General features: G+C 35.4%; 2 protein-coding genes across 7 annotated transcripts; one reads left to right on the forward strand and one right to left on the reverse strand.

Annotated features, from left to right (window-relative positions):
- Nucleotides 1-692: 692 nt before the first annotated feature.
- LOC125241120 (F-box-like/WD repeat-containing protein TBL1X) lies at nucleotides 693-5,894 on the forward strand. Of its 3 annotated transcripts, none has more exons than XM_048149450.1 (9): nucleotides 693-800; nucleotides 1,182-1,363; nucleotides 1,791-1,940; nucleotides 2,390-2,535; nucleotides 3,082-3,281; nucleotides 3,425-3,545; nucleotides 4,312-4,464; nucleotides 4,686-4,877; nucleotides 4,963-5,894. In XM_048149450.1, exons 2-9 carry the CDS (start codon nucleotides 1,306-1,308, stop codon nucleotides 5,461-5,463), a joined length of 1,521 nt encoding a protein of 506 aa, XP_048005407.1. In that variant the 5' UTR covers nucleotides 693-800; nucleotides 1,182-1,305; the 3' UTR covers nucleotides 5,464-5,894. The 3 variants fall into 3 exon arrangements, with proteins under 3 accessions (XP_048005407.1, XP_048005409.1, XP_048005408.1); XM_048149452.1 differs by having other exon boundaries at nucleotides 721-841; XM_048149451.1 differs by lacking the exon at nucleotides 693-800 and adding an exon at nucleotides 809-880.
- A 7,427-nt stretch (nucleotides 5,895-13,321) lies between these two features.
- LOC125241240 (tRNA-uridine aminocarboxypropyltransferase 1) lies at nucleotides 13,322-16,908 on the reverse strand. Of its 4 annotated transcripts, none has more exons than XM_048149610.1 (3): nucleotides 16,596-16,908; nucleotides 15,168-15,798; nucleotides 13,322-13,789 (listed from the first exon to the last, which is right to left on the reverse strand). In XM_048149610.1, exons 1-3 carry the CDS (start codon nucleotides 16,788-16,790, stop codon nucleotides 13,734-13,736), a joined length of 882 nt encoding a protein of 293 aa, XP_048005567.1. In that variant the 5' UTR covers nucleotides 16,791-16,908; the 3' UTR covers nucleotides 13,322-13,733. The 4 variants fall into 4 exon arrangements, with proteins under 4 accessions (XP_048005567.1, XP_048005565.1, XP_048005568.1 ...); XM_048149608.1 differs by lacking the exon at nucleotides 13,322-13,789 and adding an exon at nucleotides 14,545-15,026; XM_048149611.1 differs by lacking the exon at nucleotides 13,322-13,789 and adding an exon at nucleotides 14,545-15,040.
- Nucleotides 16,909-17,677: the final 769 nt, after the last annotated feature.

A 17,677-nucleotide genomic window follows, 5' to 3' on the forward strand; every position in this document is an offset into this window, starting at 1 on the left:
AACCCGGGCTTGGGCTGCTGACTGGACTGCCTCCAATCGGGGTAAGTCAAAACATTATTTTCTTGTGCAACCTACTGTATCCAGAAAACCCTGGTTCTCCAAAATTTATATTGAAAAACAGTTTTGTTCTGTTATTATTAGATTGAGGCTTGGCCATTGCTGTTCCCCTGTTCACTTGAAGAAAATACATATTAGGGATTCTTCTTTATGTGAGTGTGGATTGGACGACGGAGACCTTAATCACATATTTTTTGCGTGTCCATTATATAACCATGACAGCTTTTTTGAGGATCTTTTAAAACTCAAAGTCTCTTTCCCCACTCATATTTTGGAGTTAATCCATGTTAAGGATAGGGACATCCTTATGGCCCTCACTTCTTTCTGTAAGCTTAATAACTTAAAATTTTAATTTTTATTGTTATATTACATGTTAATACAATTTTTTTTTTTTTGCTTTCTATTTCTTCTCAATGTCTAATATTACTAATCCAGTAGTTGTGTTTCGTTGTCATCTAACTCTAACTAACCCCACTAAATTTTAGAACTGATTAAATTTATCAAAATGGATTGATAGCTATTACTTCGAACAAAATTTATTTAATTAAAAAATCGACATGACACTGGCAAATCATTTGGAAGCCAATAAAAAAAAAAAAAAAAAAAAAAAAAAAAAAAAAAAAAAAAAATTTAGAAGGTTTATGTTTGTGGTCTCATCGTCGGCGTCGTCTTCTTGTTCGAATTAAAGTTCCAAGAACTTCAAAGAAGATGTTGTGTTGAAATCCACCTTATCATATGTACCTGTAAGACTGTTGTATTTCCAGTTCCATAGTTCAACAAACAGGTTACGGTCCTTCGGTCCTATCGCTCTATGCTACCGCAGGTTTGGTCATGCGTGTATTCCCCTTGACCCGGCAATGATGCCCAGGGGAATTAGGATCTGACACTGTCCAATTTACAAAATATGCAGTAGTGATGCTTGTTCTCTTTGGTCTTTCACTGGTCTGCGAATTAAGATTAATTTGCTGACATTGTTTCACTCGACCTGTTTCAAACGTTCTTCCTCCCTTTTTTCAAACTTCTTTCCTATAATTTTTAGTCCTAGTTCAATACAGATTAATTTACAACATACTAAGACTATTACATTTTTGGATATTTTAAAATGATTGTAATACCTTTTACAGGGTTCTAACCTAGCAGTGGCGAGTCATTCAGCCTGATGTGCGTCTAAAAACAAGTGAATTATATATTTCATGCTGTAATCAAATATTTTTACTTTTGGATTTGGGACACTAAAAGTGTATAAAAATGAGTTACTCTAGTGATGAAGTGAACTTTCTTGTGTATCGCTACCTGCAGGAATCAGGTAAAGCATAAAATGGTAGCCCTATACCTACTGTAACTTAATTCGATATAACATAATTATTTTCTAGATATTTAATTTATAGTGGCGCTTACCTCTCCCAGCGTATATCGCTAGCAATCCAGAGAGGTAATGCGGCCAGCATCGTGGGGTTGATGCCGCACGAGGACTCGCTGGACGGGGTTTTCTTTCTATGACTTTTTTTTTTTTCTTTATTTAGTTCCTCCTTATTTAACTGTTAGTATCATTTTTATTTATTATAAGTTTATTTTTAAGTATTTAGTTCAATTAGTTTTGTATAGTTATTATTAAGTTTTATATTGTATATAATTAAGTTTTTTATTGTAAATAAAAAACTCAATATAAGTATTTCAACGAATACAATATCTCTACACCTTAAAAAAAAATTATAGTTATAAAACTATTGCAGGTTTCCATCACTCTGCATATACATTTGGTATTGAGTCACATATATCACAAAGCAATATCAATGGTGCCCTTGTACCTCCTGCAGCTTTATTGAGTATTCTTCAAAAGGGTTTGGAATATACTACAGCAGAAATTACTTATGGGGAAGATGGTGAGTACAGTAATTATTGTTATATTATGTATGTTTATTTTTAGTTATAGTTATGTTTTCTTTATAGTAAATTTCTTTATAGTGAATAGAACAGCACAACTTTACTATGCATACATTTAAAATGACCGAACAGTCTATATTTCCCAGCTTATATAACTCAGCAACTTTCAAGTCAGGGGTGAACAGGCACCTTCTGGGTGAGCTCGCTCCATCATAGGCCATGTCTTTGCCTTGCCTAGTCAATGTCCAGTCACCGGCATAAATAAGTGATGATTTCTGTACCTTGTCACATTAAGATCTTGTTTGTTATATCTTATAAGGTTGACAAATGATAAAGCGACAAGGTACATAAATCATCACTTATTTATGTCAGCGACTGGCCAAGTTTTGTTTATTTTACTTATAACACATATGTTTAGGCCAATTTAACACATGTGTTTTAATCACAGGTTCTGAAATACGTCTCACTGAGAGCTTGAGCTTAATTGATGCTGTGAGTCCAGAGATAATAGCTGCTCGTCAAAATGCACATAACACACAGAAACAAGCTATCAGAGCAGAGCAGGGAGCTGGAACTGAACAAAATGGTGTTGAAGTAAGTTGCTCACAAAGAGGCTTTTTAGACTAATATTCTGAAACATAAAATATTATTTCCTTATACGCAGAGATCGGACAACTGGGCGTCATTCTAACAATATAAGGTTCAATATTCCGAAAACGTCATACAAATGACGTCCAGCTGCAGAACAGAACGACATCTTTAAGTTCGACATCCTTGAGTTCATCTTCTCTCAAACTGTATACCGAATGTATCATATTGTGGTACCACATACATGATGCAGTATGTATGTATCTCATGTATAGTTGTGCCTCTCTTGAGAACTTTCTCACTTAACTATGAGGAACAAAGGAACAAACAAGAACATTCGCCATACAAATGAGAATGACACAACTTACATGGTTACAAAATTATTTCCACCTTAAAACTTGAACCCCCTTATGCTTTTGAATTTATCTTCCTTGCTTAATTTAGGAAAAGATGTGCACTCCAGCCACAAATGTAGCATTGGGGTCCCTTGTGATACAAATACAATCTACTATTTTAACAAAGTTATTAACATATTTCAACTGACATTTGTAGGTCACAGCATGTAACCCACCAGCAACAACTGGCGGCGCAGCAACTCCGAGTGCTCCTGAGAACATGGAGGTTGACCAGTCCATAGAAATACCTGCCAGCAAGGCTACAGTTCTCAGAGGTCACGAGTCTGAGGTGTTCATTTGTGCATGGAACCCTAGCACGGATCTGTTGGCAAGTGGCTCGGGTGATAGCACAGCCAGGTTAGTGCACATATGCATTGTGATTTTGCTGGGTCGTCTCTAGGGTCTATTGAGCATTAGCATATAGAGCACTGTTACTATGTTGTAGTAAATGTAGATAGATGCCCCCATTATCTATGATTGACTAATATTATTCTTATTAGGATCTGGGATATGTCTGACAATCCTGCTACAACTCCCAATCAGTTGGTACTGAGACACTGTATACAGAAAGGTGGAGCAGAGGTGCCCAGCAATAAAGACGTCACTTCTTTGGACTGGAACGTAAGTAACAGAATAGTGTTAAAAGATATAAAACTATTTCAATGGAACATGTACAAACAGCAACACCCTTAACTAACCATGAGTAGCTAACAGTGTTGCCGATGGTACAAAGCTTTAGGGTCAGTTGCACCAAAATGGAAGTATTATTGAAACCGGCCGTGCCGCGCCTCGTGTCGCCGATGAGTCAAATGTGAATGGTACATAATTAATCATGGAATGTGGCTGTAATTGATTTTAATTAATGTATATAGCTTGGGGGTAAGTTTTTAACCGCCGCCCCAAATCTCAAGGAAAGGTGGTTTTCAATTCGTCTGTATGTTTTTTTTTGTTTGTTCCACGATATCTCCGTCGTCACTGGACCGATTTTGAATTTTTTTTTTATTGAATGTATATGCATACAGATTGGTCCCATTTTCATCAGAACCCAGTTCTGATGATGGGATCCTGGAGAAATCGAGGAAACTCCTCAAATCTGAAAGGCATACATATGGTGATTTTTGTGTTTTTATAAGAACAGCATGCATATGCATTTACGTTGAGTTCTCAAGTAAAATTTTGTCAAGCTCGATTTCTTATAATCGGATTTCGGATTCATGAGGACTTGAGGAAACTCCTCAAACCCTAACGGTATACGTATATTCACGTATGTTTCCATCAAATAATCAAAGATTTACATTAAAAACAGTTTAAAAAAATACCTATACACATTTCTACATAAAGCGGCGGTTTTTTTTTTTTTTAAATTATATAATGTGTTATTTTCCAGTGTGACGGTAACCTCCTAGCGACGGGATCATATGACGGCTACGCCCGTATTTGGACAACTGATGGAACTTTAGCCTCCACATTAGGTCAACACAAGGGACCTATATTTGCTCTGAAATGGAACAAACGCGGGAACTACATTCTGAGTGCTGGGGTAAGTATACTTTAGTCATGAAACATCACTTTGCCTTCATTAATCATATTACGTTTTATCCTTTTCATATAAACACCCTAGATGAGTTAGAGCCAAACATGTATGTACATATAATAGATTCGTATAATTTAATATTAATAACGATGTAAATAGTGATTATTGTCTTTAACATATGTTCATGTTTCAGTGTAGAAACTGATGTAACATTACTCTAATTTCAGGTTGACAAGACTACCATAATATGGGATGCCGCGTCAGGGCAGTGTACTCAGCAATTTTCCTTTCATTCTGCCCCTGCGCTAGATGTAGACTGGCAAACAAACACATCATTTGCTTCTTGTTCTACAGATCAGTGCATCCATGTATGCAGACTCCATGTTGACAAGCCTATTAAAAGTTTCCAGGGACATACCGTAAGTTTCGTGTGTTTATAGTTCGGAAAAAAATCGATAATGATATTCATTATATTGTAATAATTGGTTTTATTTTTCTTTTTAGAATGAAGTCAACGCCATAAAATGGGATCCACAAGGACAGTTGCTCGCTTCCTGTTCTGACGACATGACTTTGAAAATCTGGTCCATGAAACAAGATACGTGTGTTCATGATTTACAAGCACATTCAAAAGAAATTTATACCATCAAGTGGTCTCCTACCGGTCCGGGAACACAGAATCCAAATATGAATCTAATTTTGGCCAGCGCTTCTTTTGACTCTACTGTACGTTTATGGGATGTCGAAAGGGGCGTGTGTATACACACTTTAACAAAGCATACAGAGCCAGTTTACAGTGTAGCCTTTTCGCCCGATGGCAAGTTTCTGGCAAGTGGGTCTTTTGACAAGTGTGTGCATATTTGGTCGACGCAGACCGGTGGTCTAGTCCACTCGTACAAGGGCACGGGCGGCATATTTGAGGTGTGCTGGAACTCACGAGGCACCAAGGTCGGCGCTAGTGCCAGTGACGGCAGCGTGTTTGTATTAGATTTACGTAAACTATAAGGAACAACCCTCAGGGCTCGTTCCACTTGACGGTCGCGTCACTCTCGGCGACGCACGCGGCATTAAGGAAACTTTTTCCGGCGGCATGAAAGAGCAAACCTTTATACCTACAGATAGATTGAATGTTCCTACTACTTAACTGTTTTTAGGGTTCCGTACCAAAAAGGTACAGTCAAGTGCAAAAATATGTATCGAAAAAAATGTCTCATAAATATGGTACTACGCTCTTATTACACCGGACGAAGATGCTATGGGACATATTTATGAGTAAGATGTGTACACACATATTTTTACCCTTGACTGTACAAAAGGAACCCCTATGGCGCCGCTCTGTCCGTCTGTCTGTCTGTCACATTATTAAATATCTCGAGAACTACTTATGCTATCGCTTTGAAATTTTGAATACTTATGAACATTGTTAACCTCTACAAATTGAAAGTATTTTTTTTTTTAATTTATTAATATTAATTGCAGAAAATGGCCAAAAAGAAAGGGGGGGCAAACTGAAAATTTCAAGTAACTAGGTCAAGTGGGGTATCGTTAGAAAGAGCTCAAACTGTACAACATATCAAAACTATTTTTTATAAATTTTTGGTTGTGGAAAAAAAATGTTTTTGAAGGAAAATGGGTTCCCTTTATCTTGCAGAATATCGATTGTCCGAAATACATTTGGCATAGCAGCTTTCGCAGAAACATTTTTACTCGAATGATACTTTAGCATAATTGTACAAATATCATAACTGTCAAATCGCATATCATTCATTTGGCAGAATTCTGAATAGCAGAATACTAATATTGTCAATTTTAATATAGCAGAATTGTTTATAGTATACATTACATTTCACCGAATTACTAATAGCATACTGCCAATATCGTCGACTTTAATTTTGCAGCATTTTATGTCGCATAATACTCATGTTGCCAGAAATGCACATTATCTAACCTAATGCCCCCCAGACAAAATACTCACACGACACATAAATCGTCGTATATGTCACAGAGCCGGTTTAGGTGCGACGACGTGCGAAGCGAGGAGGAACGTGTTAGGTTGACAGTGTTGTGGTTAAATATTCGGTTGATAAGCAATCACGCGTACTTATGGCTCGACGACCTTTTCCAATTGTGTGTCACCGTAAGTACGCGTACTTAAAAACCGCTGCTCATAGTCGTTGACGATCCAACCAGTTTGAAATCTTTAAGTACGTGTACTTGCTCGTACGTCTGTCATCCACTATAATTATACTTACTCAAAATAAATGTTGCCAGAAATGTAGATTAGGTTAGAATCCTTATCCAGACAAAATACTCACACGACACAGAAATCTTATATATCACAGAGTTGGTTTAGGTGCGACGACGAGCGAAGCGAAGAGGAGCGTGTTTGGTTGACAGTGAGTAAACCAGAAATCCCTTTTTAATGTAAAAAATAAATAAAACATAAGTGACATTATGCCACTGTAATATTCTGCCTAAGACAATTGTGCGAAATGACAGAATGCCAAGTCAATAGAATGCGACACAATTTTCGACAAAACAATTAATCGATTATACGACTATTATACAATTTACCATTATGCCATTGTATTACTCTGCTTTAAATAATTCTGCAAAATGACAGTATGCCAAGAAGATTTATGCAAAAAGTCATTCTGCGAAAAGAGGATTCTGCCAAGCGTTGTTATGCGAAGGTAAAATATGACAAAAAAAAAATGCAAGATAATGGTAATCCGTTACTAGTGCGAACCACCAGTTACAAGAGGGCATAATATAAGTAGATTAAGTAGTAAACTCAACAGAGACTTAAATCAGTACATTTAAGCAATATTTAATTGATTTTAAGTTAGATAAATAATATTTATCATAATTTTATAAATTCTTGCTTCTAAGTAGACATCTACATAAAACATAATTATGGCGTTGTATGTTTAGTGTGAAATTCGTTAATTCTATCAAACATTAAATTTTTACAAAACAGCCAGCCGCTATTTGTTCATCCCGTCCTGTACAGCATAATTACCTATTACTGTAGATTATTGGATGAAATCAAAACTCTGCATTTAAATTTTAAAAAAACCTCACAACGAAATAATACGTAAATGAGAATTTGTCTTAGGGCATTCTTAATTCCCTCAATTATAAATAATGTCAACTTTTTGATTACCTACTATACCGTGGATCCATTTTAGAAGTACAATAATAGTTGGAAATTAAGTTGCCGACATATCGGAGCAGGCCCAGTGCTCATTAATATCGAAACAAGCACTTTAACACTTCGGTAATAGAGGAGTGTTCCTCTATTTGTGACCACCTTGCCCGTTCTGATGGCGACCGTACCTACAGCTGCGACTGTTACAACTTTTTTTCATCAATCTATGTGTAGTGAGGGATATAGACGGAGACGGTGTGATCGGCATAGATCGGAAAGGGTGAGCTATTTGCCTTATAATATGAGGTCAGACATGTCAAATTATGAGGAAAGTACCCTGTCCGATCTCTCGTGATCAAAGATTGCGTATGTGTGATTTAATGCACGATTTTTTGCCGCTTTTGTCAAGTGGAACGAGTCCTAACCAAATGCGAATGTTTTAGCATTCAATCTGCTTTTGCAGCATTTTAGTAAGTAGGTATTATTATGTACAGAATTTACAACATGCTCTCCAGCAACTTGACATTTCGTTTTGCCATTTTGATTATTATGTACACAATTGACACTGAATTTGTATGTCTTGGACATAATTGTATTTTTGTAGTTTGGAAGTACAAGCCAAATAAAATTGGGGTTGTAGGGCATGTTTCCAGCAAATGAATAAATTATTTTGATTTTGAACCCCTGTTGAATTCCAACATACACTCCAGTTTTTCAAGCAACTGCAAATAAGTGGCTTTGTCTAGTTTAATATTCACCTGATGAAAACTGTAAAGGTACTATTTGCTTTTAATTAATTACCAATTCTAAGAGATTCTCAAATAATAAAAAATCCCCGAACGTCATGTCGGTGGCAGGAGAGTATGAAATCAGAATTTTATTAAAAGGCGCTATAAACATTTGTATGACGTTATACTAAACGTAGTAGCCCTGACCAGAAATCAGTTTTTGTTTCAATCATAAAATTTTATGTAAACACTAGGACAACAATGATGATTCTTTGATACAAAGTTTTTGGTATGACAATAGCTGTAAATAAGTGAAGTAAATGAATGTTTTTTCACTGTTACTGTTAACACATTATAGAGAATAGATAAACGTGAATCCGTCCAATAATGGCCATTTTTCATTTTTTTATGTGCATCTAACTGTATATATGTATGTATAATGTAATCAAAGAGTTGTCCGAAACAATGAAATAATAATATTTCAAACTATAGTTCTTAGAGCATGCAACTGATGCAACGAACAACACTTTTGCTACTGCAATTAGTTCACAACGCAATTAACCATACCTGCATTGGGTCGAATAAATAAGAGGTTTTCTAGTTAGATTGTTATTTTAAAATTCTTATTTTTGACGTTAAAATACGTGCTTTCTACTACATATTACCATTCGTTGATTTCCAATTTTAGCGTACTTAGGGTCGGTTGCACCAAACCGTCTGTCTCCGTTAAAGCGTTCGTTAAATTTTATTGTATGGGAAAATCCATAGACGTCTGCTGCGTGACGATGATGTGTCTGTCAAATGTGGTTGATGCAACTGGCCCTTATGTTTGCTGGGCAAAAGATAACGGCAATATTGGACGGGTCACAGCACACAATAACCTGCCTTAGACCTAGTTTGATGTACTTGTTGTTCACATGTGGCGCCAACTTTTAAATAGTAGTATTCATTTTGAAGATTCATAAAGTAAGTGACTGAAAAAAACTAGTACATACAGCGTAAACTGGGTAACAACACGTCATGCATATATGTGAGTGTGTTTAGTAACACGTCCCACTTTGTCGGTTACCGGTAAGGTGAGATTCAGTTTATTCATATAAAGATACAAATCTTTATGGGCATTTCTCAGAGCGTTTCAACTTTTTTGATTTCGGTGGCAGCATTATTACCCGAATCCCGTAAGCGTAGCATGAGTTTTCTTTGTTTCTGGTAGAAATCCGCGACTTCTATTTAAATTGACAGAATTTCATGTGACTCTTACAGGATTCACGTAAAAATGTTGCCACCGAAATCAAAAACAATTAAACGCCCTGAGAAATGCCCTTATATGAATAAACTGAAAAAGCGGTTTTATAGCAATCGACAAAGTGGGACGTTTTTCCGTGCACATTCACATGTTATAGGCTATATATTAAACTAGCTTTTGTCCGCGGCTTTGCGCGCGTTAGAAAGATACAAAAAGTAGCCTATGTCACTCTCCATCCCTTCAACTATCTCCACCTAAAAATTCACGTCAATTCGTCGCCTCATTTTGCCGTGAAAGGCGGACTAACAAACAGACACACACACTTTCCCATTTATAATATTAGTATGGATACATAGTTACTTTTTGCGTCAATGAACATAGAAATGACATGACATTGGTACCTGCGTTGTAAAGGGAACTGTCATGTATGATTCTGATGATTACGTATAGTCTGGAGCTGTAGTCGTTACCAATGCAAGTATTGTGCAAGGCGCTGTGCGCCTGCCACAGAACTTAATTTAGATAGAAGAAACAAATTCATATATTTGTATAGGGGCCGAGCGTGTCAAATTTTGTACTGAAGTTGATTCTTGCCTGTAATTTTAAATATGTCTCAGGCTCTTGATTGTTCATAATTTTTGTGTTGTTGCAATTGAATATCACGTAACGAGGCATTTTTTATGTGTTGGTTGACTTCAACTTACAAAAATTGACGCCCGAAAGCTGCAAGCTGCGAGTAAAGACGGACAACTCAGTGGATTTCACTGAGTTCATTTGACACGCTGAGTAGATACGTTTGCTTGATCTATGGTATATATGACATCTGTGGCGCCTGCAATAACTGCGCATGAGTTCAATATTTTTTTTTAAACTGTTATCTTAGGTACTACGAGCGTGCACCCTACGCACTCGTAGGGGCCTTATCCGATTAAAATAACTAATTATTTAAAATGAAGTTATTATTATACTATATTTCACCTTAGATGAGTTCGGTGAAACTTCAAAAAATTCTGAATTACGCATACTATGTTCGCTAATTGTGTCGCTTAACTTCAAACTTGGGTAAATCCATTCTGTTATGTTATAAGGTTGATTCTTTTTCGGATTATACACCGTGTTTCACTTAACACTAAAAACCTGAAAACAGTTAGTTCAGAATCGAGAGTAGAATCGATTAAGTTATATCTTGATGGGGGTAATATTTTTATTTAAATTTGTATTATTAGTTATTTTTTACGTGCTTATTCTATTGTACTCGTAAGACAACATTGTGTATATCGCATTGCTAGAGGTTGATTACCTTTTTCAGTATTTAGGGGTATTAATACTGGCTGGTTACTTGGACGATTATTTTTTCGCTACGAGTTTGACGTTGTTTGTCAGTTTAATCTTAATGTTTATCATAAGTCATAACAAATTGAACTCGTACCTAATTACAACCTTGTCATTTTAAACATTGGTTTTAAATTGGCTTACTGCGATTACCTGTCCAATTTGAAGTTTACTGTGACAAAGCTTTAAAGTGTTTTACAGTGACATCTTAGCTGTCTATTGGTAAACCTTATGTCGTTGCAGTAACGTACACAAATAAATAGTCTTATGGTTTATGATGGTAGTTAGCAATTATTTTATTGAGTGTACAGCTAAAAGTCAAGTAGAGCTGTACAGAAAATTAAAAATTCAATCAAAAAAAAAGTAACGATCAGATTAAAAGATGAATACTCTAGATGAGTTTAAAAAAATGAAAATCAGTTGGGGTGTCTGAGGTTTTGAGTGATACCGGAAACACGGTGTATATATATTTATACATAATCAACCTTAAAGCAAAATGGATTTACCCGAGTTTGAAGTAATAAGCGTTATAAATATTCTTGCGAACTAAATTATATTTTTGTGTAAAATAAAGAAAAATATATAAAAACTGTACTTTTTTTTAATATATTGCATTATCAAGGTATATTATCTAAATTTCATCAAATATTAGAGAAAAATAATATTAATTTTTAATAAAACAATGCATGAAACGGAAAATACTAGGGGCGGATGTTCCGATTGTTCCGTTTCATACATTGTTTATTTAAAAGTAACATAATTTGTCTCTCGTATTTGTTGGAATCTATTTAATAAGCACTGATAATGCAATATATTCAAAAAAATATTTCACTAACATAGTACCTATGCGTAATTCAGAATTTTTGGATGTGTCACCGAACTCATCTAAGGTGAAAAAAGTATAATATATCAGTTTCTGTGACAAACTTACTTAATTTGAGCTCTTAAATGTACCTTGACTTTACAAAAACAACGTGTATTGGCCATATGCCACAGTAATGTAGCAACGTCATTATTATGTATGCATGCTATTCTATTTGTAAATTTAATAAAGCTTTTGGTTATTGCTAGAGAACTGGGTATCTGTATTTAAACCTAAACTATATATGGCTCTGGCTTCTAATAATGATGCTAGAAATTTGTATAAAATAACGATTACTACAAAATAAACATTTTAATATGAGTTTTTGTATATGTTGGCCCTGTGTTAGCCGGGACGGTGGAAGCGGCTCGGTTCTTCTTTTGTTTTAAGGAAAATAAACCCAATAACATACACGGTGTAAGATGAGGAAACCGAATAATTTTAACGGTGTATTCCCGATCACATTAGAAGACTAAAATGTTATAAAAACTTTCCTGGATTTCGCCTACTTTAAGAATTATTATAGCATTAAAAAATTACAATTATTATTTCTCAGCCATTATCGGGCATAATCTAACTATCTTCGTTGATAGATGTCAAAAAGTTACAAGTGACCCATGAATCCAAACAAAACGAAATAATACCAAAATTAAAAAAAAAATTGCTTTTTTGCTTGACGACGTATATGTAGATAGATAGATTTTTATTGGTATTAATCATACACTGTTTACAATCATAAATTACAAAAGATAACATTCATTACCATTAGATTCACATTACATGTTCATACATTAAGTAACAATGTCAACAATTATTATAATATTGACCCCAAAATAAATTGATATTAAATCATAATAAGTATATTAATATTGTTGAAATTATATAATACGAAATTAAAACAATGAAATTAATGACATTTCTATTAATACATATATTTAGAATTTAGACACAATACAATGACATAAATAATATCTTTTTTTTTCTTCAGAAATGAGTGGTTAAAATATTTCGGTTTCCTCGTGTTACACTGTCACACCGTGTATATCACAACACATTACAAGGGTGCAAAGTTGTATTTTAAATTTTTAACGCCGAGTGTGGAATTGAAAAACGAGCAAGCGAAGGGATTGTATAGTTGAACCACGAGCGAAGCGAATAGTATTTCATGAATAGTGAGCTAAATCGGATCAGTTTGACCCAAGGAACAATTTTGCCAAGCAGCATCGCCACAGTCAAAAGAGCAAAGTCGCTGGTCTTACTTATCCTACTGGTCACCAAACGCAAATATTGCAAATCGAAAATTAGCATAGTTTGAAAATTATAAGTTCTAGCTTTATTCTTCCAAAGGCAATATTGTAGATAATTTTATGGAGAATATACTTCTTCTAGACATCGTGATGGTAGCTTTCACGGTTTTCATGGAAATATAAAAAAACTGAAATCAGGGATACAAAAGTGGGGGGAAAGAGGGGAAACATTGACACCTCGGCTTGTTTCTACTTCTATTTTTTCTTATAATCCTATAAGCTATATACATGCCAAGTTTCATGCTTTCTGCCAGACGGGACTGTAGATCTGGTTAAGAACTCGTACTACAAGTATTTTTGCGCTAAATGTATTTTTTTTTATAAATTGAATTATCATATTTGAATTTAATGAATTACTCTACTGTGAAGCCTGACAAGATTTTATTTGACCCTGAAAGAGTGTCGTTATAAACCGCTTTCATATGGCAATAATGTGCCTACGTCATAATGGGGACAGCGTGTACTGGTTACCCGTTAATATTTGTAGAAAATTAAAACAGGGTATTAGACAATCAACATTTAATAAGCAAGGTTTTAAGACTCGCTACTTCTTTCCGTACAGCCTAAAATCCACGAATCTTGTGCCTTAATCGAAGTCGTCGATGTTTATTCTCTTTTTGCGTGGGACCTTGTTTTGCACTGGTGGCAATTATGGAACGACCCCCTTTTTTCTATAAATAATTTTCACGGCAGAGCTACAGACACCTTAAATAAGAACAAAAAATATATTAGGCTAAATCGAAACCGATTAATCAATACAGAAGAACCGCACTATAAACTGTCAGTACCGGACATATCAACAATTATACTTACTTGTAAATTTCATAATATAAAAAAAATATGGGGCCTATTGCATAACAATTTACAACTTGTATTACAAGTGGAACTCTCTTTCTTATAAAATGAATTGGAGGGGGACTACCGCTTGTAATATGAGTTGTAAATTGTTATGCAATAGGCCCCTGAACTTAGGCAAAGAATTATACAAAATAGCAATGTCCATGTCTAAGTCATTACACAGGTTGTATTTTGATAGCAGGTCAGTGAGGGCAGCTACCAGATCCCGTGCTGCAACGCGAAAACGGTCTTAGGAGACCTTCCATCTATTTCAAATTGATGAATATTGGAGTTTACAGATTTTGGAAATAACATACAGATTGAGAGAAAATAGTACATTACGATACAAGTGCGTAAAAAAGGAAGTTCGAAACGAGTGGCGATAAATTAAAACACGACCGAAGGGAGACACAATTTACGAATTTCCTTTTCGCACGCGTATCGTACGACGTGTTTCAGTACAGATGACCCTCCGAAGTTTCGACCTGGCATATAATATAATGAACCACTTCTCGCATTACTTGATGCCAAACGATCCCATTCCTATCAAGGATCAAAAGTTTGTAGGAAAATCGAGAAAAACTTTTCCCATACAATTTGTATGAAAATTATTATTTTTATTTGTACACTATTTTTTAATGCCTATCGATTTTTCACCACTCCAACGAGATCCTTCAATTTATTTTATAATTATATAATATGTCAATTCTACCAGCCAGCTTTAGGCATGAAGTTAAAATTTGTATGAAATTACTTTGCACACTTTCAACTTTGTCATTCGTTTTAGAAGTACAAAGAGAGCCTTGACCAGTTAGTGTGGTAAAAAGAATATTATATTGGTTGGAGGTAAGTACTTCGTGACACCCTGACGTACATCTGCTACAGCTTTGCTAGTGCAGTTGTGGGACTTGTGGGGCATGTTAATAGCATGGTCTACTGAGCGAAGCACGCCGCTAGGCGATGTGCTCGCGCAGCAAATATTCAATGTAGACTTGCCTCGACCGTGGTAGTTAGCTCGGCTGAGTGTGCTGCCGCGACTGAAGCACGTCAACACTACATGTTTGAACTGTGATCTCCTTGCAGCGTGCCTCGCCCTGTGTGGACCCTGCTAATCATGTTCTAAAATAAAATAACATTTATTTCTACTTCATAGGTCTTTTATATGCTAATAAATCCTCATGTTTATATAAAGTATGCAATTTTTCATACATATACTTGAAAAAGAATAATAAATTATCATATTGACCTTCATAAGGTGTGCATTGTGTATGATTTTCTGTACAATCATGAACAGGAAATTCTGCAGTGAGATTATTTTTGTAATTTTCACTGACGCCCCAAGCAGATACATGAAGCTCAAGTACAAGTTGGTGGAGTGCTTCAATCGTAGATAAGTACCACCGAGGACTTCCTTTCTGGTGACGCCAGAATTCCGAGGCCCGTTTCTGTAGAACTATTTTGGGTAGCTTGTGTAATCTTTCATCTCCATATATCCCACGGCTCTGGTTCCATGTACTGTCTATAAGAACTACACGGTCCACAGGTAGTTTCTCTGAATGGTATATATTTTTAGAGTTTTCTCTGTTCTTTGGGAATATTCGTGTCATCAATGTACCCACATTGTATCCATGTGGTAATTGAGAAAGAACATATTCAGAGTAAGATAAAGAATCTTGTTTCTCCATAAACAGCTCATTCACAGAAATAGCTTCACTACCTGGATACAAGAGCACTGTTCGGCCATCATTTTCATACTTGGGCACATTGGGGTATGTATAAATATTAACATCTTCAGGAGCTAAAACAGCTGCATGAGCTGCTGTACTTTTACCATCTATTTCTCTCTTGTGTTTAATTATGTCCACCTTTATTGGCAACTGTAAATAAGAATAAGAATTGTTTATGTAAAAAAAAAAACCTTATTGAAATGTTCAATATCTCAGTTGGCTATGCCTACATTGCCTATCTCATGGCAACCAAATTTGGTTTAAAAGGAATGAGAACTATGTTTATCTAAGAATATCGGAATCACTGAATAATGAGCCAAATATGAAGCGCAAAGGTTAACCATATTGAACACCTTGTAAAAAATGTATTTACGAAAGGCGGAGATGTTCCTTTAAACAAGAATTTAAAATGTGAATAATGATAATGGTTATCCCATTGCATTGCATTTGTCTTAATTATATTCTTGATCAGGCGAAGGGATATATTCCTCCCACATCTTAATAGGTTATCATAGTCGAGGTTTAACTCCAGAAAGTTTTTAAAATGAGATTTTATAGACATTTCAAGTACATGAAATCGCTCTAGGTTGAACACAAAAACAGTTTTATTACTAACATGAGTTCTTATGATATGACAAGACAATTTACCGGGCCATGGGAAGAATACCACCTGACCATGGTGACTATGGTAACAGTTATAAGATGTGGGAAGAATATATCCCTTCCCCACACATTCACAATCAAGAACCTGCTTGGTAGGCAGTCAAAATGTATGCCCAGGTGACAACCTACCAAGCAGGCAGTAGCCACCTAGCCGACTCGCGGCATTGCGTTGTAGCCCGCCTGGCAAGTTCTACCGGTGTCTGGATATTGTTTAAAATTTTGTTGCAAATGTGTTAAATGAAATTGTCTTTGATAATAATAAATACAAATCATTCTTAACTTACTTTGCAGAATGGCACTTTCCCTTCAAGGTTTGATACGAGAACAAAACATGTGTAGCAAAAATACATCCGGGACTTGCCGCAAATGGGGCAGGAACTCCGACTGTCTAATGTGTTAAGGCAATTTGAATCTGATATGATCATTCCATCAAAAGGCCTGTCGTCTCTATTTCTAGCCTCAGGACTTTTGGGGTTCATTTTAAAGCTACGCAGGAATTTTAACACATCAAAGCCTGTTAGAGAAGGTTATTTCAATTTTATCCTGTCCAGTGTCCGAGATTTTATGATGTTAGTTCAAGAAACGTGAATAAGGGCCGGCAATAGACATTGAATTGAAGTATGCCAAAAAATTGACATTGACAGTCTTGTGATCGTTTGGATATCTCCTTTAATTGAATTAAACCAAAAAACTAAACAAGCATAACAAGTATAATATAATATAAAATGTATGCATAAATTTTAACTTTCCTCAATAGTATATTTAAAATTTAGTTTTATTCTAAAACGTAGTGATTCAATGTTCTTTGCCTGTGAGTTCACGTTCAATTTGCTCTTTTTTAGGGTTCCGTAGTCAACTAGGAACCCTTATAGTTTCGCCATGTCTGTCTGTCCGTCCGTCCGCGGATAATCTCAGTAACATGTCAGTAACCATTAGCACTAGAAAGCTGAAATTTGGTACCAATATGTATATCAATCACGCCAACAAAGTGCAAAAAACAATGGAAAAAAATGTTTTATTAGGGTACCCCCCCTACATGTAAAGTGGGGGCTGACATTTTTTTTTATTCCAACCCCAACGTGTGATATGTTGTTGGATAGGTATTTAAAAATGAATAAGGATTTACTAAGATCGTTTTTTGATAATATTAATATTTTCGGAAATAATCGCTCTTAAAGTATTTAAAAAAAAAAATGCGATAATATTAATATTTTCGGAAATAATCGCCCCCCCTCTAACTTTTGAACCATATGTTTAAAAAATATGAAAAAAATCACAAAAGTAGAACTTTATAAAGAATTTCTAGGAAAATTGTTTTTCTCAAACATGCAATGAAATATTGTCTTTACGTTCCTTAAAATGGGCT

The sequence above is a fragment of the Leguminivora glycinivorella genome, chromosome Z, assembly GCF_023078275.1.
Source record: "Leguminivora glycinivorella isolate SPB_JAAS2020 chromosome Z, LegGlyc_1.1, whole genome shotgun sequence".
Classification (NCBI taxonomy): domain Eukaryota; kingdom Metazoa; phylum Arthropoda; class Insecta; order Lepidoptera; family Tortricidae; genus Leguminivora; species Leguminivora glycinivorella.

What these genes read in the sequence shown, in the direction of transcription:
- LOC125241120 (XM_048149450.1), top strand. Translation starts at nt 1,306, where the DNA reads ATGAGTTACTCTAGTGATGAAGTGAACTTTCTTGTGTATCGCTACCTG. An exon ending in AATTACTTATGGGGAAGATG is followed by an intron (nt 1,941 to 2,389) that starts GTGAGTACAGTA and finishes TTTTAATCACAG; the next exon opens with GTTCTGAAATACGTCTCACT. An exon ending in CTGAACAAAATGGTGTTGAA is followed by an intron (nt 2,536 to 3,081) that starts GTAAGTTGCTCA and finishes TGACATTTGTAG; the next exon opens with GTCACAGCATGTAACCCACC.
- LOC125241240 (XM_048149607.1), bottom strand. Translation starts at nt 16,790, where the DNA reads ATGAACCCCAAAAGTCCTGAGGCTAGAAATAGAGACGACAGGCCTTTT. An exon ending in GGAAAGTGCCATTCTGCAAA is followed by an intron (nt 15,799 to 16,595) that starts GTAAGTTAAGAA and finishes TCTTATTTACAG; the next exon opens with TTGCCAATAAAGGTGGACAT.